The sequence below is a fragment of the Artemia franciscana genome, chromosome 10 (genome assembly GCF_032884065.1).
Source record: "Artemia franciscana chromosome 10, ASM3288406v1, whole genome shotgun sequence".
Classification (NCBI taxonomy): Eukaryota; Metazoa; Arthropoda; class Branchiopoda; order Anostraca; family Artemiidae; genus Artemia; species Artemia franciscana.
Genome location: NC_088872.1, coordinates 32,521,074 through 32,536,627, shown reverse-complemented (window position 1 = coordinate 32,536,627; position 15,554 = coordinate 32,521,074). Strand labels below are relative to the sequence as shown.

General features: G+C 35.0%; 1 protein-coding gene across 1 annotated transcript in view; it reads right to left on the bottom strand.

Moving 5' to 3' along the window:
- LOC136032085 (uncharacterized) overlaps positions 1-13,876 on the bottom strand; it is a 44,000-nt gene extending 30,124 nt beyond the window's left edge. The window contains exons 1-2 of the mRNA XM_065712220.1: positions 7,672-13,876; positions 2,587-2,759 (exon numbers count right to left, since the gene is read on the bottom strand). Of these exons, the coding sequence (XP_065568292.1) occupies positions 2,587-2,759; positions 7,672-13,872 (6,374 nt within the window). The 5' untranslated portion in view covers positions 13,873-13,876. The remainder of the gene's footprint in view (positions 1-2,586; positions 2,760-7,671) is intronic.
- Between the last annotated feature and the right edge of the window lie 1,678 nt (positions 13,877-15,554).

Below are 15,554 nucleotides of genomic sequence, written 5' to 3'. Positions count from 1 at the left end.
TGCATTAAATGTTTTTGATAATAATGGGGAATATGGAACAACCCACTGGTTATCTACTTCGATGGTGGTACCGTTACGCTTCTTTATTATTGCTGTTTTACCGCCATCTTCAGTAGATCTTCTTCTATATTGTGGGTAACCATCATTGCCGGTAATTGTGTTGGGTACTAAAAGTCGAGGACATTGCTTTGTGCACCTTTGGCCATGCATGGTGAATTTTCGTTCAGTGCACCGCAAGGTCCGTGTATCATATTTTTTATAACAATATCATATAACCCTTATCGACATTTTCATCAGGTATTTCAGCGGAAATCACATCATCAATTTCGTTAGAAGTAATTTTATAATGTAGCCAGATTAGTATATGTGCGTGTGGCAATCCTCATTTTTGCCATTCCACTGAGTACATCCAGCATCGCACTGACCCAAACACTTCAAGTTTTACTATGTAGTTTATCAGTGATTTCAACTTTTGCCGGAAGACACGGGCCGTAATGTCATGTCTATGAACCACCGATTGTCCTTGAAGTAAAAGCTGCTGTATCTCGTCCCAAGATTGATTACATATAAATGTAATAAATAAATCTGGACGACCATAGAGACGAACATACGCAATAGCATCTTGAGCATATTCATGCATATGACGGGGACTGCCAGCATATGACGAAGGTAAAATCGTTAATCTTCCAACGTTTGTGGTATTACCGTCATTCACAACTACATCTCGCAAATGAATTTATTGTTCAGAGCGGAGCTTGGTCTGATTCAGACGGATAAATAGCAAACGTTCTGATTCAATTTTTACATACATATCAACGACGTATTGGTGAAACAATTGACGGCCTTTTAAAATATAATTGTCTTCATCCTGCCGAATCATTAGTCTATAGGAATAATAATGCATTGCATTGCATTTCTTATTCATTTCTTTGTTAATGGCTGGATTTATCAATTTAATATTAAAGTGATAGCCGTCGGCTCCATCCCAAAAAATGATAGACGCACTAAATTATTATTTTCGTGGAAAAGATGTTGCAATTGGGAAACGATTGTCCTTTCAACGTCGGGAGAAATTTCGCAACGTGCATTCAATTCAGAATTTCTATCACTGATGAAGTACAATTGCAAAAATCTATGATTCTCGCCTGAGAATGGTAGTAGGGACCCTGCTTTATGATAAATTTGCCCTTTTACTTTGAAAGTAGGCATAAATTAATCTGGATTTTCGATTTGGGCACCAAACGACGTCATTTGGAAACATGAGTTATATTTTCTGATCTGTGATAAAAAACGCTTAGATTCTGACGTAGTTCCAGTAAGCAAAGTCTTCAATGGCTCTGGTGGTGCAGCCAGTAGAGGAAGTTTAACTTTTCCTGAGGCGCAACACATTCCCATTGTTTCACCATTAAATTTCAAGGCCTTGCAATAGGGACAAATTTTAGACATAGTCCTCGGCACACTTTCTTTTGGTGATGTCTCTTTGAGACGCAAGCCTAATTTCACGCTGTTGCTGTGATTCCTCGGCACGCTTTCTTTTCTTACTTTCTCTATCAGCCGCAAGCCTGTTTTCTTGCTGTTCTTGTGATTCCTCGGCAAGCCTTCTTTTTCCCTTTCTCTTTTAGCAGCAAGTCTGGTTTCACCTTGCTCTGGTAGTTCCTCGGCACGCTTTCTGTTCTTACTTCCTCTATCAGCCGCAAGCCTGTTTTCTTGCTGTTCTTGTGATTCCTCGGCACGCTTTTTTTTCTTATTTTCTCTATCAGCAAGTTTTTTGGCATAGACTCTTTGAGCAGCTTCCTCGGCTGTTGCCATTGTAGGTTCTTCAGTCATTTTACAATTAAACATTTTTCCGTGAACGAATGTCTTAAATACCTTTAATGACGTCATCGTCATAACAAACATGACGACAACTAACTTCATGATGACATGACATGATGACATGAAGTCACTCGACAGACCCACAGACAAACAACTTATTTATATATATATGGATTATTGCCCGTTTTTAAAGATAGTATACTATCTTTATGTCATGGTTGTGTCACCATGCATAGTATGGTGACACAACTATTGGGTTGTATGTGCCAATTTTTAGAAAATAAGAAGTCCACCCAATAATGGACCCCAGATCAAAGAAGTTGTTGTACCAGAGAACTGGCAATCCTACGTTTGAATTAAAGCTAACAAAAAAAAAAAAAAAAAAAAAAAAAACAACGTAATCATTGCCCTAAGAATAAATTTTTTTTTTTTGATAATTTCATAACATAATTTCAGTAATTCTGGTAATTTTACTGGACAATATAAAAATGAATGTATATTCGGTGGGCATATTTTGCGGCAAGGTTGGGGGACAGGCTTGCTCCTTTTCCTTGTAATAAAGACCCAGCAATAGAAACGTTGACTCAACGCCTTATGCGCCAACAACGGCTCTAGACGATCTTTATCCTCCTTTATCTTTTGTACGAATTTATTTCGTTAGTAAGACAAGAGGATTGAGGACAATTCTTTTTAAATTCAAAGGTTTTTTAAAATACTTCGAAAACTCTGCTGAAAAGGCTATTGAATGTAAAATAATTTAGATACACTCACCGTTTTTCATTGTTTTTCTTTAAAACAGAGATGAGGAAATCCAGCATCGACGTAAGTCTTAGCACATACCGTAAATTGTCATCTTTGTCACTAGATCGGGCCTCTAGATCTGCATACATTTTTTCAATATCCTCGCGTTTTGCTTCTATTTCAGCCTTTTCTTTTTCAATCCCCTAAAAATATGCTTTTCTTATTTTGCCATTTCGTCCATGTTCTTTTTATAAATACAATGTCAATTAGAATTGGTAAGTATACTCCAATTTTGATGGATATTATTGAATATGATCATGTATGCTGTATAGTACAGGAATTTGTAAGAAATTTTATAACATGTGCTATACAGTAAATGGATTCTAAGCATTTCTTATGCCCTAATTTTTAGTTAAGACCTTAATTTAGTCATTTAGAGACATTGACTTGAAGTCCTCCAAAATCACTTTGTTTTTTTTGTACAAACTGGAGGCATTGTAAGATTTTTAAAGTTGTTTTGCATTTGCGTAAGAGTGGTAAATCAAACAGTTCGTGGTAACGACCCGGCTCAATAGGAACCGAAACTCTAAAAGATGGAATTTTAAATAGTTACATCAAAAGAATTGCATTTTTATGGTGATTTTAAATATGTAAGTTTCATCAAGTTTAGTCTTACCCATCAAAAGTAAGAGAGCCTGAGAAAATTTGCCTTATTTTAGAAAATAGGGGGAAACACCCATTAAAAGTCATAAAATCTTAACAAAAATCACACCATCAGATTCAGAGTATTAGAGAACCCTACTAGAAAGTTTCAAGCTCCTGTCTACAAGAATGTGGAATTTTGTTGTTTTTTTTTGCCAGAAGACACATCACGGATGCGTTTTCTGGCAGATCTAGAGTTTATTAGTTTTTTTGTTGTTTTTTTTTTCCCAGGGGTGATCGTATCGATTCAGTGGTCCAAGAAGTTCGCAAGAGGGCTCATTATAACAGAAATTAAAAGTTCTAGTGCTCTTTTTAAGTGACCAAAACTTGGAGGGCACCTAGGCCCCCTCCCACGCTTTTTTTCCCGAAGTCACCTGATCAAAATTTCGAGATAGCCATTTTGTTTAGTATAGTTGAAAAACCTAATAATTATGTCTTTCGGGACGACTTAATCCCCCACAGTCCCCGGGGGAGGGGCTGCAAGTTACAATTTTTACCATTATTTATATATATATATATATATATATATATATATATATATATATAGTAATGGTTATCGAGAAGTGTACAGACGATATCAGGGGGACTTTTTTCGCATTGAGGGAAGGGGGTGTTACGTGGGAGGATCAATCCATGCAGGAATTTATCATGAGGGAAGTGAATTTCCATGAAGGGGGCGCAGGATTTTATAGCATTATTAATAAAAACAATGAGAAAATAAATAAAAAAAGCTTTTCAGCTGGAAGTAAGGAGCAGGATTAAAACCTAAAACAAACAGAAATTATTACCCAAACAAGAGGATTCGTCTCCTCTACAATACCTCGCTCTTTACGCTAAAGAATTTTTAGTAATTTCAATTGTTTATTCTACGGCCTTTGTGATTCAAGGGTCATTATTAATGAGTTGGGACAAAATTCAAGCTTTAGTGTAAAGAGCGAGGTATTGACGAGGAGGCAACCCCTATGTAATAAGACTATTCAAATATAGAAGTTCGTTACGTAAGTTAATTCTTAAGTTACGTACATTTATTACCAATAAAAAGGTTCGTAAAAAAATAAAAAGTTCTAGTTGCCTTTTTAAGTAACCAAAAATTGGAGGACAACTAGGCCTCCTTCTCTACCCCTTTTTTTATCAAAATCGTCCGATCAAAACTATGAGAAAGTCATTTAGCCAAAAAACAAATTAATATGCAAATTTCGTTTTAATTATTCATGTGCGGTGAGCCAAAATCAAAACATGTATTAATCAAAAACCTTCAGAAATTAAATAATAGAAATAAGTTTTTTTTTAACTGCGAGTAAGAAGCTACATTAAAACTTAAAACGAACAGAAATTGTGCCGTATATGAAAGGGGTGGTCCCCTCCTCAACGCCTCGCTCTTTACGCTAAAGTATTTTTAGTAATTTCAGCTATTTATTCTACGGCCTTCGTAATTCATGGGTAAGAATTGGGACAAAATTCAAGCTTTACTGTAAAGAGCGAGGTATTGACGAGGGGGCTAATCCCCTCATATACGTAATAAAAATATACAAATATAGCAGTTCGTTACGTACGTTAATTCGTAAGTTAAGTATATTTATTACTAATAAAAACGTTCTTAAGAAATAAAAAGTCCTTCTCTTATCAAAATCGTCCGATCAAAACTAGGAGAAAGCCGTTTAGCCAAAACAAAATTAATATACAAATTTCGTTTTAATTATTCATATGCAGTGAGCCAAAATCAAAACATGCATTAATTCAGAAACGTTCAGAAACAAAATAGAAAAAAAACTAATTTTTTTAATTGCAAGTAAGGAGCTAAGAACAGGAATGTAAGTTTTTACATTCCTGTAAGGGATGTAAGTTTTTATTTTTTAACTGAAAGTAAGGAGCGACATTAAAACTTGAACAGGAATTATTCTGTATATAAAATGGGTTGTCCTTTCCTCAACGCCTCGGTCTTTACGCTGAAGTTTTTATGGTTTTAAAAAGTAGAGTTGTGAGAAAGAGTCAAACTTTAGCGTAAAGAGCAGGGCGTTGAGGAGGGGACAATCCCTTTCACATACGGAATATTTCTGTTCGTTTTAAGTTTTAATATCGCTCCCTACTTGTAGTTAAACAACTTTTTTTTTATTATTTAATAGTCTGCAAGAGCCAAGTCCCAAGCTGCCTTTCAAAGGAAATGTCAAATACCCTCCACGGGTATAAATTCTGAGCATTCCCTATCTTTTTAATCATATTGTACTCAAGTGGCAAAGCGAAAAGTAGAAAAATACTGCTTATAAAAATATCTATATAAAAAATATGAATTCCTCAAAATATATATAAGAAACAAATATAATGTATATTATATTTATATTAATATTATATATTAATATATTATTAATATATATAATATATAATATATATATATATATATATATATATATATATATATATATATATATATATATATATATATATATATATATATATATATATATATATATATATATTAAATTTGATATAATATATATCAAATAAAAAAACAAGTTTTTATTTTTTAACTGAAAGTAAGGAGCGACATTAGAACTTAACACGAATAGAACTTATTCCGTATAAGAAAGGGACTGTTCCCTCCTCAACGCCCCGCTTTTTACGCTAAAGTTTGACTCTTTCTTACAACTCTACTTTTCAAAACAATAAAAAATTTCCAGCCCCCAAAGTTCAACTTGCAGCCCTTCCCCCAGAGAAAGTGGGGGATTAAGTCGTACTCAAAGACATAGTTATTAGATATTTCGACTATGCTGAACAAAATGGCTATCTAAAAATTTGATCCGGTGACTTTGGGTAAAATGAGCTCGGGAGGGGGCCTAGTTGCCCTCCAATTTTTTTCGCCACTTAAAAAGGGCAATTCTTTTGATGTATCTATTGGTAACAAAATTCAATTTTTTAGAGTTTCAGTTACTATTAGGCCGGGTCGCTCCTTACTTACAGTTCGTAACCACGAACTGTTTAATATATAGGGCAACGTTTATATGCATGCTTGTCTATCCTTTATGCGTTACTAAACCACTCATCCAATCGTCATAGAACACTGAGAAGTCATTGAGCACCCCCCCCCCGCACAAACGTTACAAAATTAAAATTTAAATGAGGGAGGGGCATAAAAAGTTTGGGGTTTTGAGTTTGAGTCCTTTTTGTCGCTGATCAAGGTGAAATTTCATCCTCTACCTAGGATATAACAATACTCTATTTTGGAGGGAGGGAATTGTGGTCAAAATAGGGTCTAGAAACTCAAAAGGCTGCAAAAAGAGGCTATAAAAATCCAGCAAGTAGCTTAGACCCAAGCAGGGATTTTCGTTGAGCCAGCCATAGTTTTGCCTTAAAACAGGATGATATGGAGAAGTGTTTGACAATGTGCCGACTTCTGACGGCTTAACGCTGCAACCAGTTTCTAGCAGTAGTAATTTCGAAATTTTACAGGAAACTAAGGTTAGATAAATTTTCTTCTTTTTTTAGGCTTTATTTTTAACGCTTTTACAAGTCAATGCAGTAAGCTAATTAGGAAAAAAGCAGAGATATTTTGATTTATAAAAAACATCATGGATACATTCCTGTTTCATTTCCAAAATATAAATTGTTTTATTTGAATTTCACCTGTTCGTCGATAGTTTTGTTAATTCCAAAGTTTATTGTTGCAGAAACGCACGCAGGATTTGTTTTTGTTTTTTTAGTGGAGGAATGATGAAAAAACTTATTTTTTGGTATTAAGGACAAGAAATGCACAGAAATTGGGAAAAATTTAGAATATCGGAAGAAAGGAATGGGCTTTGACGCCACCTGCATACCCCACAACATCATTGTACAAAAACTGAGTTTGAAAAATTGAAAGACTAAAGTAGGCCAAGAACTATTGCTATAAGGTCCACCCAGAGAGCTCTTAGATCTAAATGCTTGGTTTGCTTTGGAGATTTTCCTATGATTTTTCTGAAGATCTATTAGTCAAGAAGGAATAAAAAACAAATTAAGCCAATTTCATCCCATATTGTAGTGCTCCAATTACTTACATCTAACACAAATTATCCATCAGAAGTCCTTGTTTACCGTGTGTACAACTTGGTTAACCCTCGCCAGGCTATTTCGTGTTATGAAACTAGATACTTAGAACTAAGGAGGGAAATATTGTTAAGCAAATGACTCAGTTTTTTATTCAAATATTTGCCAAAAATAGTCAAATACTTTTATCAAGGCAACTTTTTATCACGAGGAACGAATTAAAGGAATTAGATGATGGAGAAATATTGTCTTTATTTAGTTTATTTAAGGTGGTAACTTCTGCTACTTCCTTGCTCTTTTTATAAGACTTTTTTTACATTATCAGCTTTTGTTGAAAATATATAAATTACTGAAAAAATGGAGCTTTGAGCATTTACTGAAGATTTGATTACTAACCTCAATGATTTCCATTAGTCCTTTAATCTTCTTCAATAATATTGCTTTTTCTTTTTTCAGTTCATCAATAGCCAAAAAAGCGCCAGTGATATTTGTATCCTTTTGTCTAAGTTGAGAGGAAGTAGGGGGGCCACCATCGTCCTGTTTGGCTCTAAGATAGTCACGCATGTTTCGAAGCGAGTTGCTTCCAGAAGGTGTGGTACTAAATGATTGTATTTGGCTGCCAGGTGTACCGCTTGGGATTTCCCTCTGTAAGGAACTTAGCATTGTACCAGGTCTCTTCCTTTCTGCTTCTGTAGTAGATACATTATCCAATTGGCTAAAACCAGATTGAAACGCCTTTTTTGAACTTCTTGGAAGTACATTCTTAGAATTTACACCCGTGGGATTATTGCGATTTATAAATGAAAATTTCATCAAGCTTTTCCCGTTTGTTTCACTAGGATTACTATCGGAGAAGTTCTGAAGCTCAAAAGTACTTTGTTCCGTTGCTAGGATATTGTTGTGCATAACGCTCGGCGACAATGGATTCTCATATTTCTGACTGCACGAGGGAATAGGACTTGACTTCCCGTCCTCATCATCTCGCTTCAGAGTAGTGTTGGGCTGTCTTTTAATAGAGCTTCTACTATAATCTTGGCTTGTGATGATGGATGATTTATTAGGAAATATTTCTCGCTTGGTATTGAACAGACTTAATGGAGAGTCATGTGTAGTTTTGTCTTCTTTGAAAGGAGTTTTTAAATTTTCAAATTTATAGTCACCATCAATTGTATTTGAGCTTCTTTGATCGTCAAATTTCGTTAAGGAGTCAAGTTCCTCAAGATTTTCTTGATTCTGAAGCTTGTTTGTGTTCTTGGGTAGAATAAAATAATCGTCAGAAGAATCAATAATTTCGTATGACTTTTTACGCCATGTGCCTTGGTTTGGATGCTTCATTTTGTGATTATTCGTTTCCATGCTCAGAATTTCAGGATCAACAGATTCTTCCCTCGCATCGCTTGAGCTGTTACCTAAATCAATTTTTTTTCTAGCAAAGTTTAACCCAAAATTCTGGGCTGATTCCTGTAAATTTATCGCCTTCCAAACATTGCTTTGGAGATCCTCCTGATTTATTCTTTGTCCATCTGTCTTAATATCATCCCTCGGATTGCCCAAGCGAAAATTTTCAGATTCAACACTAATTACTTTTTGCTTAGATCTTTCATCGAGTTCATTTTGAAATTTCCCTAAAATCTCTTTTGACTTTACAGAAAACCGTTCAGGTGAATTGTGAAATTCCATTTGAAAAGCTTTGTAATCTATTGAAGATGCAGAATCTTCATGAGGTTTAGTAAGCGACCGAAAGGAATTATTTCTTATAGCATGACCAACATGAGGAAGTGCTCCAACACTTTCTGCAGTGGATGCGGGATCTGCGTTTGTATTTCTTGCCACTAACCTTTTTGCATTTCCAACTTCCATCCCACAACTAAAGTCAGAAGAGCTTGCGAAGGATTCCCCATACTGCGGGACATGATCTTTGTCTGTTTCTTCTGGGATGAGTCCAACACTTTTTTGTGCTTTTTCTTCTATACTAGGCATCGTATATCCAGTAATTGTTCCATCACTACCTATAAAAGACGGATTCATCACAGAATCACTTTCAGTTAGTGTTGCAAACTGTGGGTGTTGTTTTTCATGCATAAATGGATCAAAAGTACCTTTAATTGGTTTTTCTGGCTTCATAAGAATGTTACTTTCCAAGGTGTCAGCTGAAACCAAGGCTTCGACACAACTTTCCACGGTAATATTTGTAAAAGTCTCATACCGACTATCAATAGCTTTGTTTTGAAATAAAGCACGATCTTCAGGCAAAGGTTCAAGAAGATTTCGCTTTTCACTCTCTTTTCCAAATTCATTCTGTTGTTGTGTGTTCGTATTCGTAGACTGTTGATAAGAGTATAGACTTACGTCTGGATCCGTAATATTTTCTGACCTCTCAGAACGGTCAATATTTTCAGCTTGCTTTGCCAGTATGACAGATAATGGAGAATCTCCATTAGACTCTTTCACTGATGTAACATTAGTTTTATTTATGCCTTTATCAAGCAGAAGTTCATTTTCCTCTATATGTGTATTTTCTCTTGTCGCAGCATCACAAAGTTGGGTATATTCACAGTCTTTTTGCAATCCGGCGTAACCAGAACTGAGATCTTTTAACAATATCTCATTACCTTTTACCTGCTGATGAACGGACTCTCGAAGATTATCAGCAATTTTCCCTTTACATCCTTTACTGTAATGGTCGGTTTTCATTCCCAAAGGTGGATTTTCATATTCCTCCTTTGAATTACGCTTATCAGGAGAGTCATTAGACTTTGAGTAGAAAGAGTACCCAGAAGTGTGAATCTCGTCAATTTTTTCAGCCTCTGTTTTACCAGTTTCAATATTATATGATGAAGCTGCTTCAGTTATTGAACGTGCAGGATCGTGGGAACAGCAGGGATCAATATAATCACACCGTATTTGACTTAGTCTGCTAAGAGTTCGATCATATCTTGAGTGTTTTATACTTCTAAGATTAGCATTAAAACGTTCAGTACTATTACTGATATTATCTAGACATTGTCCTATTGTACTATCAACTTCTTTCTGGGTGTCAAAATTACTGGCACCAATTATTGGATTTGGTGGATTTTCGACACTCTCATTGGCAATATCAGATTGAAAAATTGCAGAAGTTCTAACGGGCATGTTGAATTCAAAATCACTTAAATCTTTCGTACTTTTTTGACTCGTCTGTAATTTGGAAAAGACATCAATACTCTCAAGTTTCGATTTATCGGTATTTTCATTATTTTCTTGTTCATTTTTGTTTTCTGAATAAGTGCTACCACGGATTTCATAGGAACGGAAGTCTTTCTTGTCTGGTTTGAGAAATAAAGATGTTTCTTTACCCGAAATGTGTGCAGACAAATTTTCATTTTTTAAATTGTTTTCACGTGATTTTTCGGTGTCCAGTCTGTTGGATTTTGGATCATCAACCGGTATATTTTTTAAGTTTTCTGAGACTACCTCAGAATTAAACAATGATACTGAAGGGGCTTTATCACTCTCTTCAGATATTTTATAGAGGGGTATTTTAATACTTTCTTTATTACTAAAACCTGAAGTTTCATCGAAAATGTTTGAGTTTCCTATTAAATTTTCTGTGTTATTTGGATGACCTGATAAATATACTCTGTGAGCGTTCGGGTTTGCAGAGCTTTCCACACGGGAATTATCCTGTTCTATCCAAAGGATATCGGAGCTACTATCACAGCTTTTAGTCATTTCCAAATGTTCAGATGGTAGCATTTCATTTTCACAGACCCTTTTAGCAAAGGTTTTACTTGTACATGAACTTTGACTATCGGACAGCTTCTGAGAGCTCAAGTTTGACACAATCCCTGAATCCTCTTGATTTTCTTGACGGATAGCACCAGTTGGTTTATGAAGAACTCGCATTATTTGATCATCACTTAGGTCTGGTTTGCTGTCTTTTTTTAAAACTCGAACAAAAGATGTTTCTTCAATCAAATTACTGTCTGTTTCATTTGTACCAACAACTACAAGCAACCGGTCGTTTACCTGACCAGTTTCTAAGGAAGCAACCATAGAATATTGGGATTTACATGTTTGCTCAACATTACCTGGCTCTTTAAAAGTTTCTTTACTTGACACTTCTTCCTTACAAATGAATTCTTGAACTAACTTTTCGTGAGTTTTATTTTTTTGGGTTTCAACTTTGTTAGACAATTTTTCATTCAAAATATGGTTTGTTCCATACTTACTAGTATTATTAGGCTGTTGAGCTTCAAAAATATGTCTACTGTCTACTGTTTTAAGTGGATTTGAATTACAAAGCGATGAATCCACCTCCTTTTTTCTAGTATTTTTCTCTTCTTTGTAGGCCCCTTCTGCATCAAAAACATTATCAAGGATCAATTCTCGGTCAGAACTACAGTTGGCAAAACCAAATTCATTCTGAGTTTGATTTTCGGAACTAAAATCACTTTTAAAATGGCATGATTTTGCACCAGGTGAGCCAGCCGTAGGCTTTTGTTTATTATACTTTGGAGCATCTTTCTTTTCTTGCTTGCTTTTTACCAGTTCTGTATTAGTTTGCCCTTGTGTTCTATTATGACGTTGTCCTGTATTTATGTTACGTAGTTTTTGCTTCGAGAGGTGGCCTTGAGCACAACTATTCAGTTTCTTTGAACCAATATTTTCCATTCCTATTTTTTCAATTACCTCTTTGTCATTGATAATCTTCCCGGTAGACTTTCGTAGCCAAAGTTTCCTTAAGTTACCATCTGAGCATATCTGACTCTCCATAGGATGCTTACTTTTATATTTTACTGGAACAATGTTTCCCACATAATCAATTGGCTCTACTCTTCTCTTTAGTGAACTAGAGATTGGATTTCCCAAAACTGAGTTTTTATCTACATAATTTTGAGGAAAACTTCTTCTAGGAAACTCACAAGAATCATTACGAGTTGAATTTAAAGAACAGAGTACTTCACTAGAATGATTTGAGGGCTCCATAAGTTGACGCTCATGCTGTCTCAATTCATCCATCTCTGATCTGAAATCATCATTGTTTTTCGGTTGACCTTCGAGGTCATAATTTGCAAGGTTTTTTGTTTTTTTCGCATGTAGACCTTTTATTTTTTGCTTGTTTACGGGTTGATTTTGGTCCCTTATATTTTCCAAAGATCCCCTTTGGTGATTTTCAAAGTAATAATGTCTTGAAAATTCCCTTCCACAAGTTTTTGCTTTGAGCGTTTCTTGCATGCATTCTTTATTCGGAAGAAAAGATTCACGACTCTCTAGAGGCTGGGTTTTCTCAGCTTCGCTTTTTTCTGAGCCATTTTCTCTTTCATTGCTGGAACTTCTATACAGGCTAACGTCAACTGTAGGTGGTAATTTGTTTGAAAAGGATCCCGCTGTGGCAATCTTTTCTTTATTTCTCAAGTTAAAGCCCTTTAACTTTTGTTTCAATTCTAAGATGGAGATAATCCCCGTGGAGTCTTTACTGGTACCCATTGATGATGATACAATTGACTTATTTGTTGCACACTTCTGGTTTCTTTGCTGTTTGGGGCTAGAAACTTCTCCAGTATTTCGTTCGTTAGTAATTTTATTTCTAAGCTTACGAAGTTCATCGTAAGTCAACCCAAATTTTTTACTAGTTGATATTTTTGAAACGTCGGTTAAAGTTTTATATCCACGGCATGTTTTTATACTCTCCTTTTCTTTTTCAAAAGTTTGTTTTTGATAATTATTGGCAATTACAGATGAAACTTTTGAGCCAATTTCTTGGTTTTCTTCCAAATGTGGCGTTTGTTCTTTTTTACTTTTTGCGCTACTTTTCTTACGTTTTCTGGCTAAGCGTTCCACAATTCTAGTAGATTTAGAATACTGAGGAAATCTGAGTGGAGACAAGATTGAACGTTCTTGTCTCATATTTTGCGACAATGATTCAACGAGGTTACAATTTTTCAGCCATTCTAGAGTTGAATTATAACTTGGATCACGTAGAGCTTTTGCACCTTTCTTTAGTTGATTTTTACTTGCTTTTTTGAAATGAATCAACTCAGTGACACTTGCTATGGATGGACTCCTTGGACAAGTGTTTTCGCCATCTACATAAACGTGTCTAAAGGGACGCAGTGCTCTTCTAGAGGTAACAAGATCAACCATTCTATTGTTTAAACATCTTAAATTTGAACAAATAAGGAAATCACTGCATATAAATTTGGACGATGTGCATTGGCAGTATGTTTCATCTTCAGCTACACTAAAAGTTTTTTGACGCAACAGTTTACCGTTCACTAGCGTATAAGTATCTTTAATGTCCGTGATAATAGAAATATCTGAGCAAGCGCAGAATTTTATGTCGTCTATTTCTACCTCTATGTCAGATACACATTGACAAAACATACTTGAATTAATAGGATCAGTAAACTGCATATGATTTTGACAGCTTGATCCATTCTGTATATTAAATATTGATTTGAATGAGATTGCTGGCATCGTTATCAAGTTATCCCTGTAAAATATATTCGTGTTAAAAAGGAAATAAACTAATGAAAACTGGGATAAATAAATTGGTGTTAAAAAAGGGACTAAGGCTAAAATTAATTTTAGCGAACATCTATAAAAATTCACCATGATATTTTTACAAAAATTAGAACTAAGCATAGGGCCTCTAATAGACGGACAGTAAAAATTAGAGCTGCATTTCTTCAAATAGCACCTACTTTACTTTCCAAGTCAATTTATGAAATAACTCGTGGAAAGTGAAAAAAAAAACTTCTTTTGTCTTAATTTAGAAGGAAGACATATTTGTCATAAACGTCATGGTATTCTAACATACCATTGAAAAGGGTAATAGAATGCTTAAGATCGAAGGTCATAATGCGCATAGTCATGATAGAGTTGCATAGCCTTCTTGAAACATAAAAACAGATCAACAGGTATTGCTAGAAATCATTTCTGGATGCTAAAGTCAAGAAAAATAGTGTTAAGTTCATTATACTCTGCTGCTTAATAAGCTTTGAGCAAAAGAAGGGACTAGTAATGACAGTCAGTAATTGCAAAACTCGTTAAGAATATTATAATGGAAATACCTATGTTCATTCTATGAATCTCCATGGGAAAAAAGCTTTAGCCACTTATTTCCCTCAACCATGCTTGCATCCATGAATCAGCCCTTCGTAGCTAACATTTGGTAGTAACATCTATTACAATTTGATTCTAATTTGGATAGTTATACATAACAGCTAGAGAAATTACACAGTACTTTCTCGTTAAAACATGTGGTTATAACTTCAAAGCAAAAAGACGAGCAAGAGCTAAAATCTAAAATCGTAAGCTCTCGGGATATAAAGATTTTGACAGAATATTTAAATAAAAATCCCTTCTAGAAATGCTGACGGCCATTCTCATCGTATGGAGTGTGGCTTGCTGTTCGTTGGAAAATACTTTTTCATATCCATTCCTGTCCAAAAGATTCCTGCCGAAAGCGGTCGGTAAAAAGGCGTATGTGTTTAGCGCATAATAAGGCAGGACGCACTCTCAAGGAATCTTCCAATACCTCCCATGTATACATTTGGAGCTTGCCTGACGTTCCTGAATTAGTGATTTCGGTGATTTTTATGTCAATAGAAATAAAAAAAATCTGATACATATTTGGATCTAATCAAATCCTAAAGCCGACAATTATTTTTTTTCATAATTCCAAAATAATTATAAAACCTGTTTCGGGTTTGCATTCTAGATTGCTATACTTGACACTGTTGTTGTGGGGCATTAAAAAACAGAGCAAAAAATTTTTTATTCAACAATCAGAAACGTATTTCTATAATATATACGTCCTGGATGCAGTCCCTTCAAATACTTTACATATTTGTGTTCCGAAGTCAAAAATTCCCCTCAAAAGACTAGATCCAGCTGCAATCGGAGCGCGTGAGGATGTATAAATTACACCAAGGGACTATCCCCTCGGATTTTTCAGGAGCGATTCAGTCAAGTATTAGTTTGTTGCAACCTATTTAAACAGAGTCTAGAGAACAAGTAGCGTGCAGATATCAAACTACCGGTTAATAAATACATATAAAAACTTATATTGTATAAATAATTACAAGAAGAATTGCTAATGATAATCTGCACCTAATCGTAATTTTAAGTTAGAATCCCCTGAAGTTCAACCTTCTTATGTTTGTTTAGTTGAAGCGACGAAGAAAACTGATACCTTTGTGTTTGACCAAGTTGCCGCCTAAGAAAAAGAATTGACTAGGGAGTTAAATGTTTGGACTTTGGCTAGGCCTTGACTCTCGTTATATAAGCTAGAG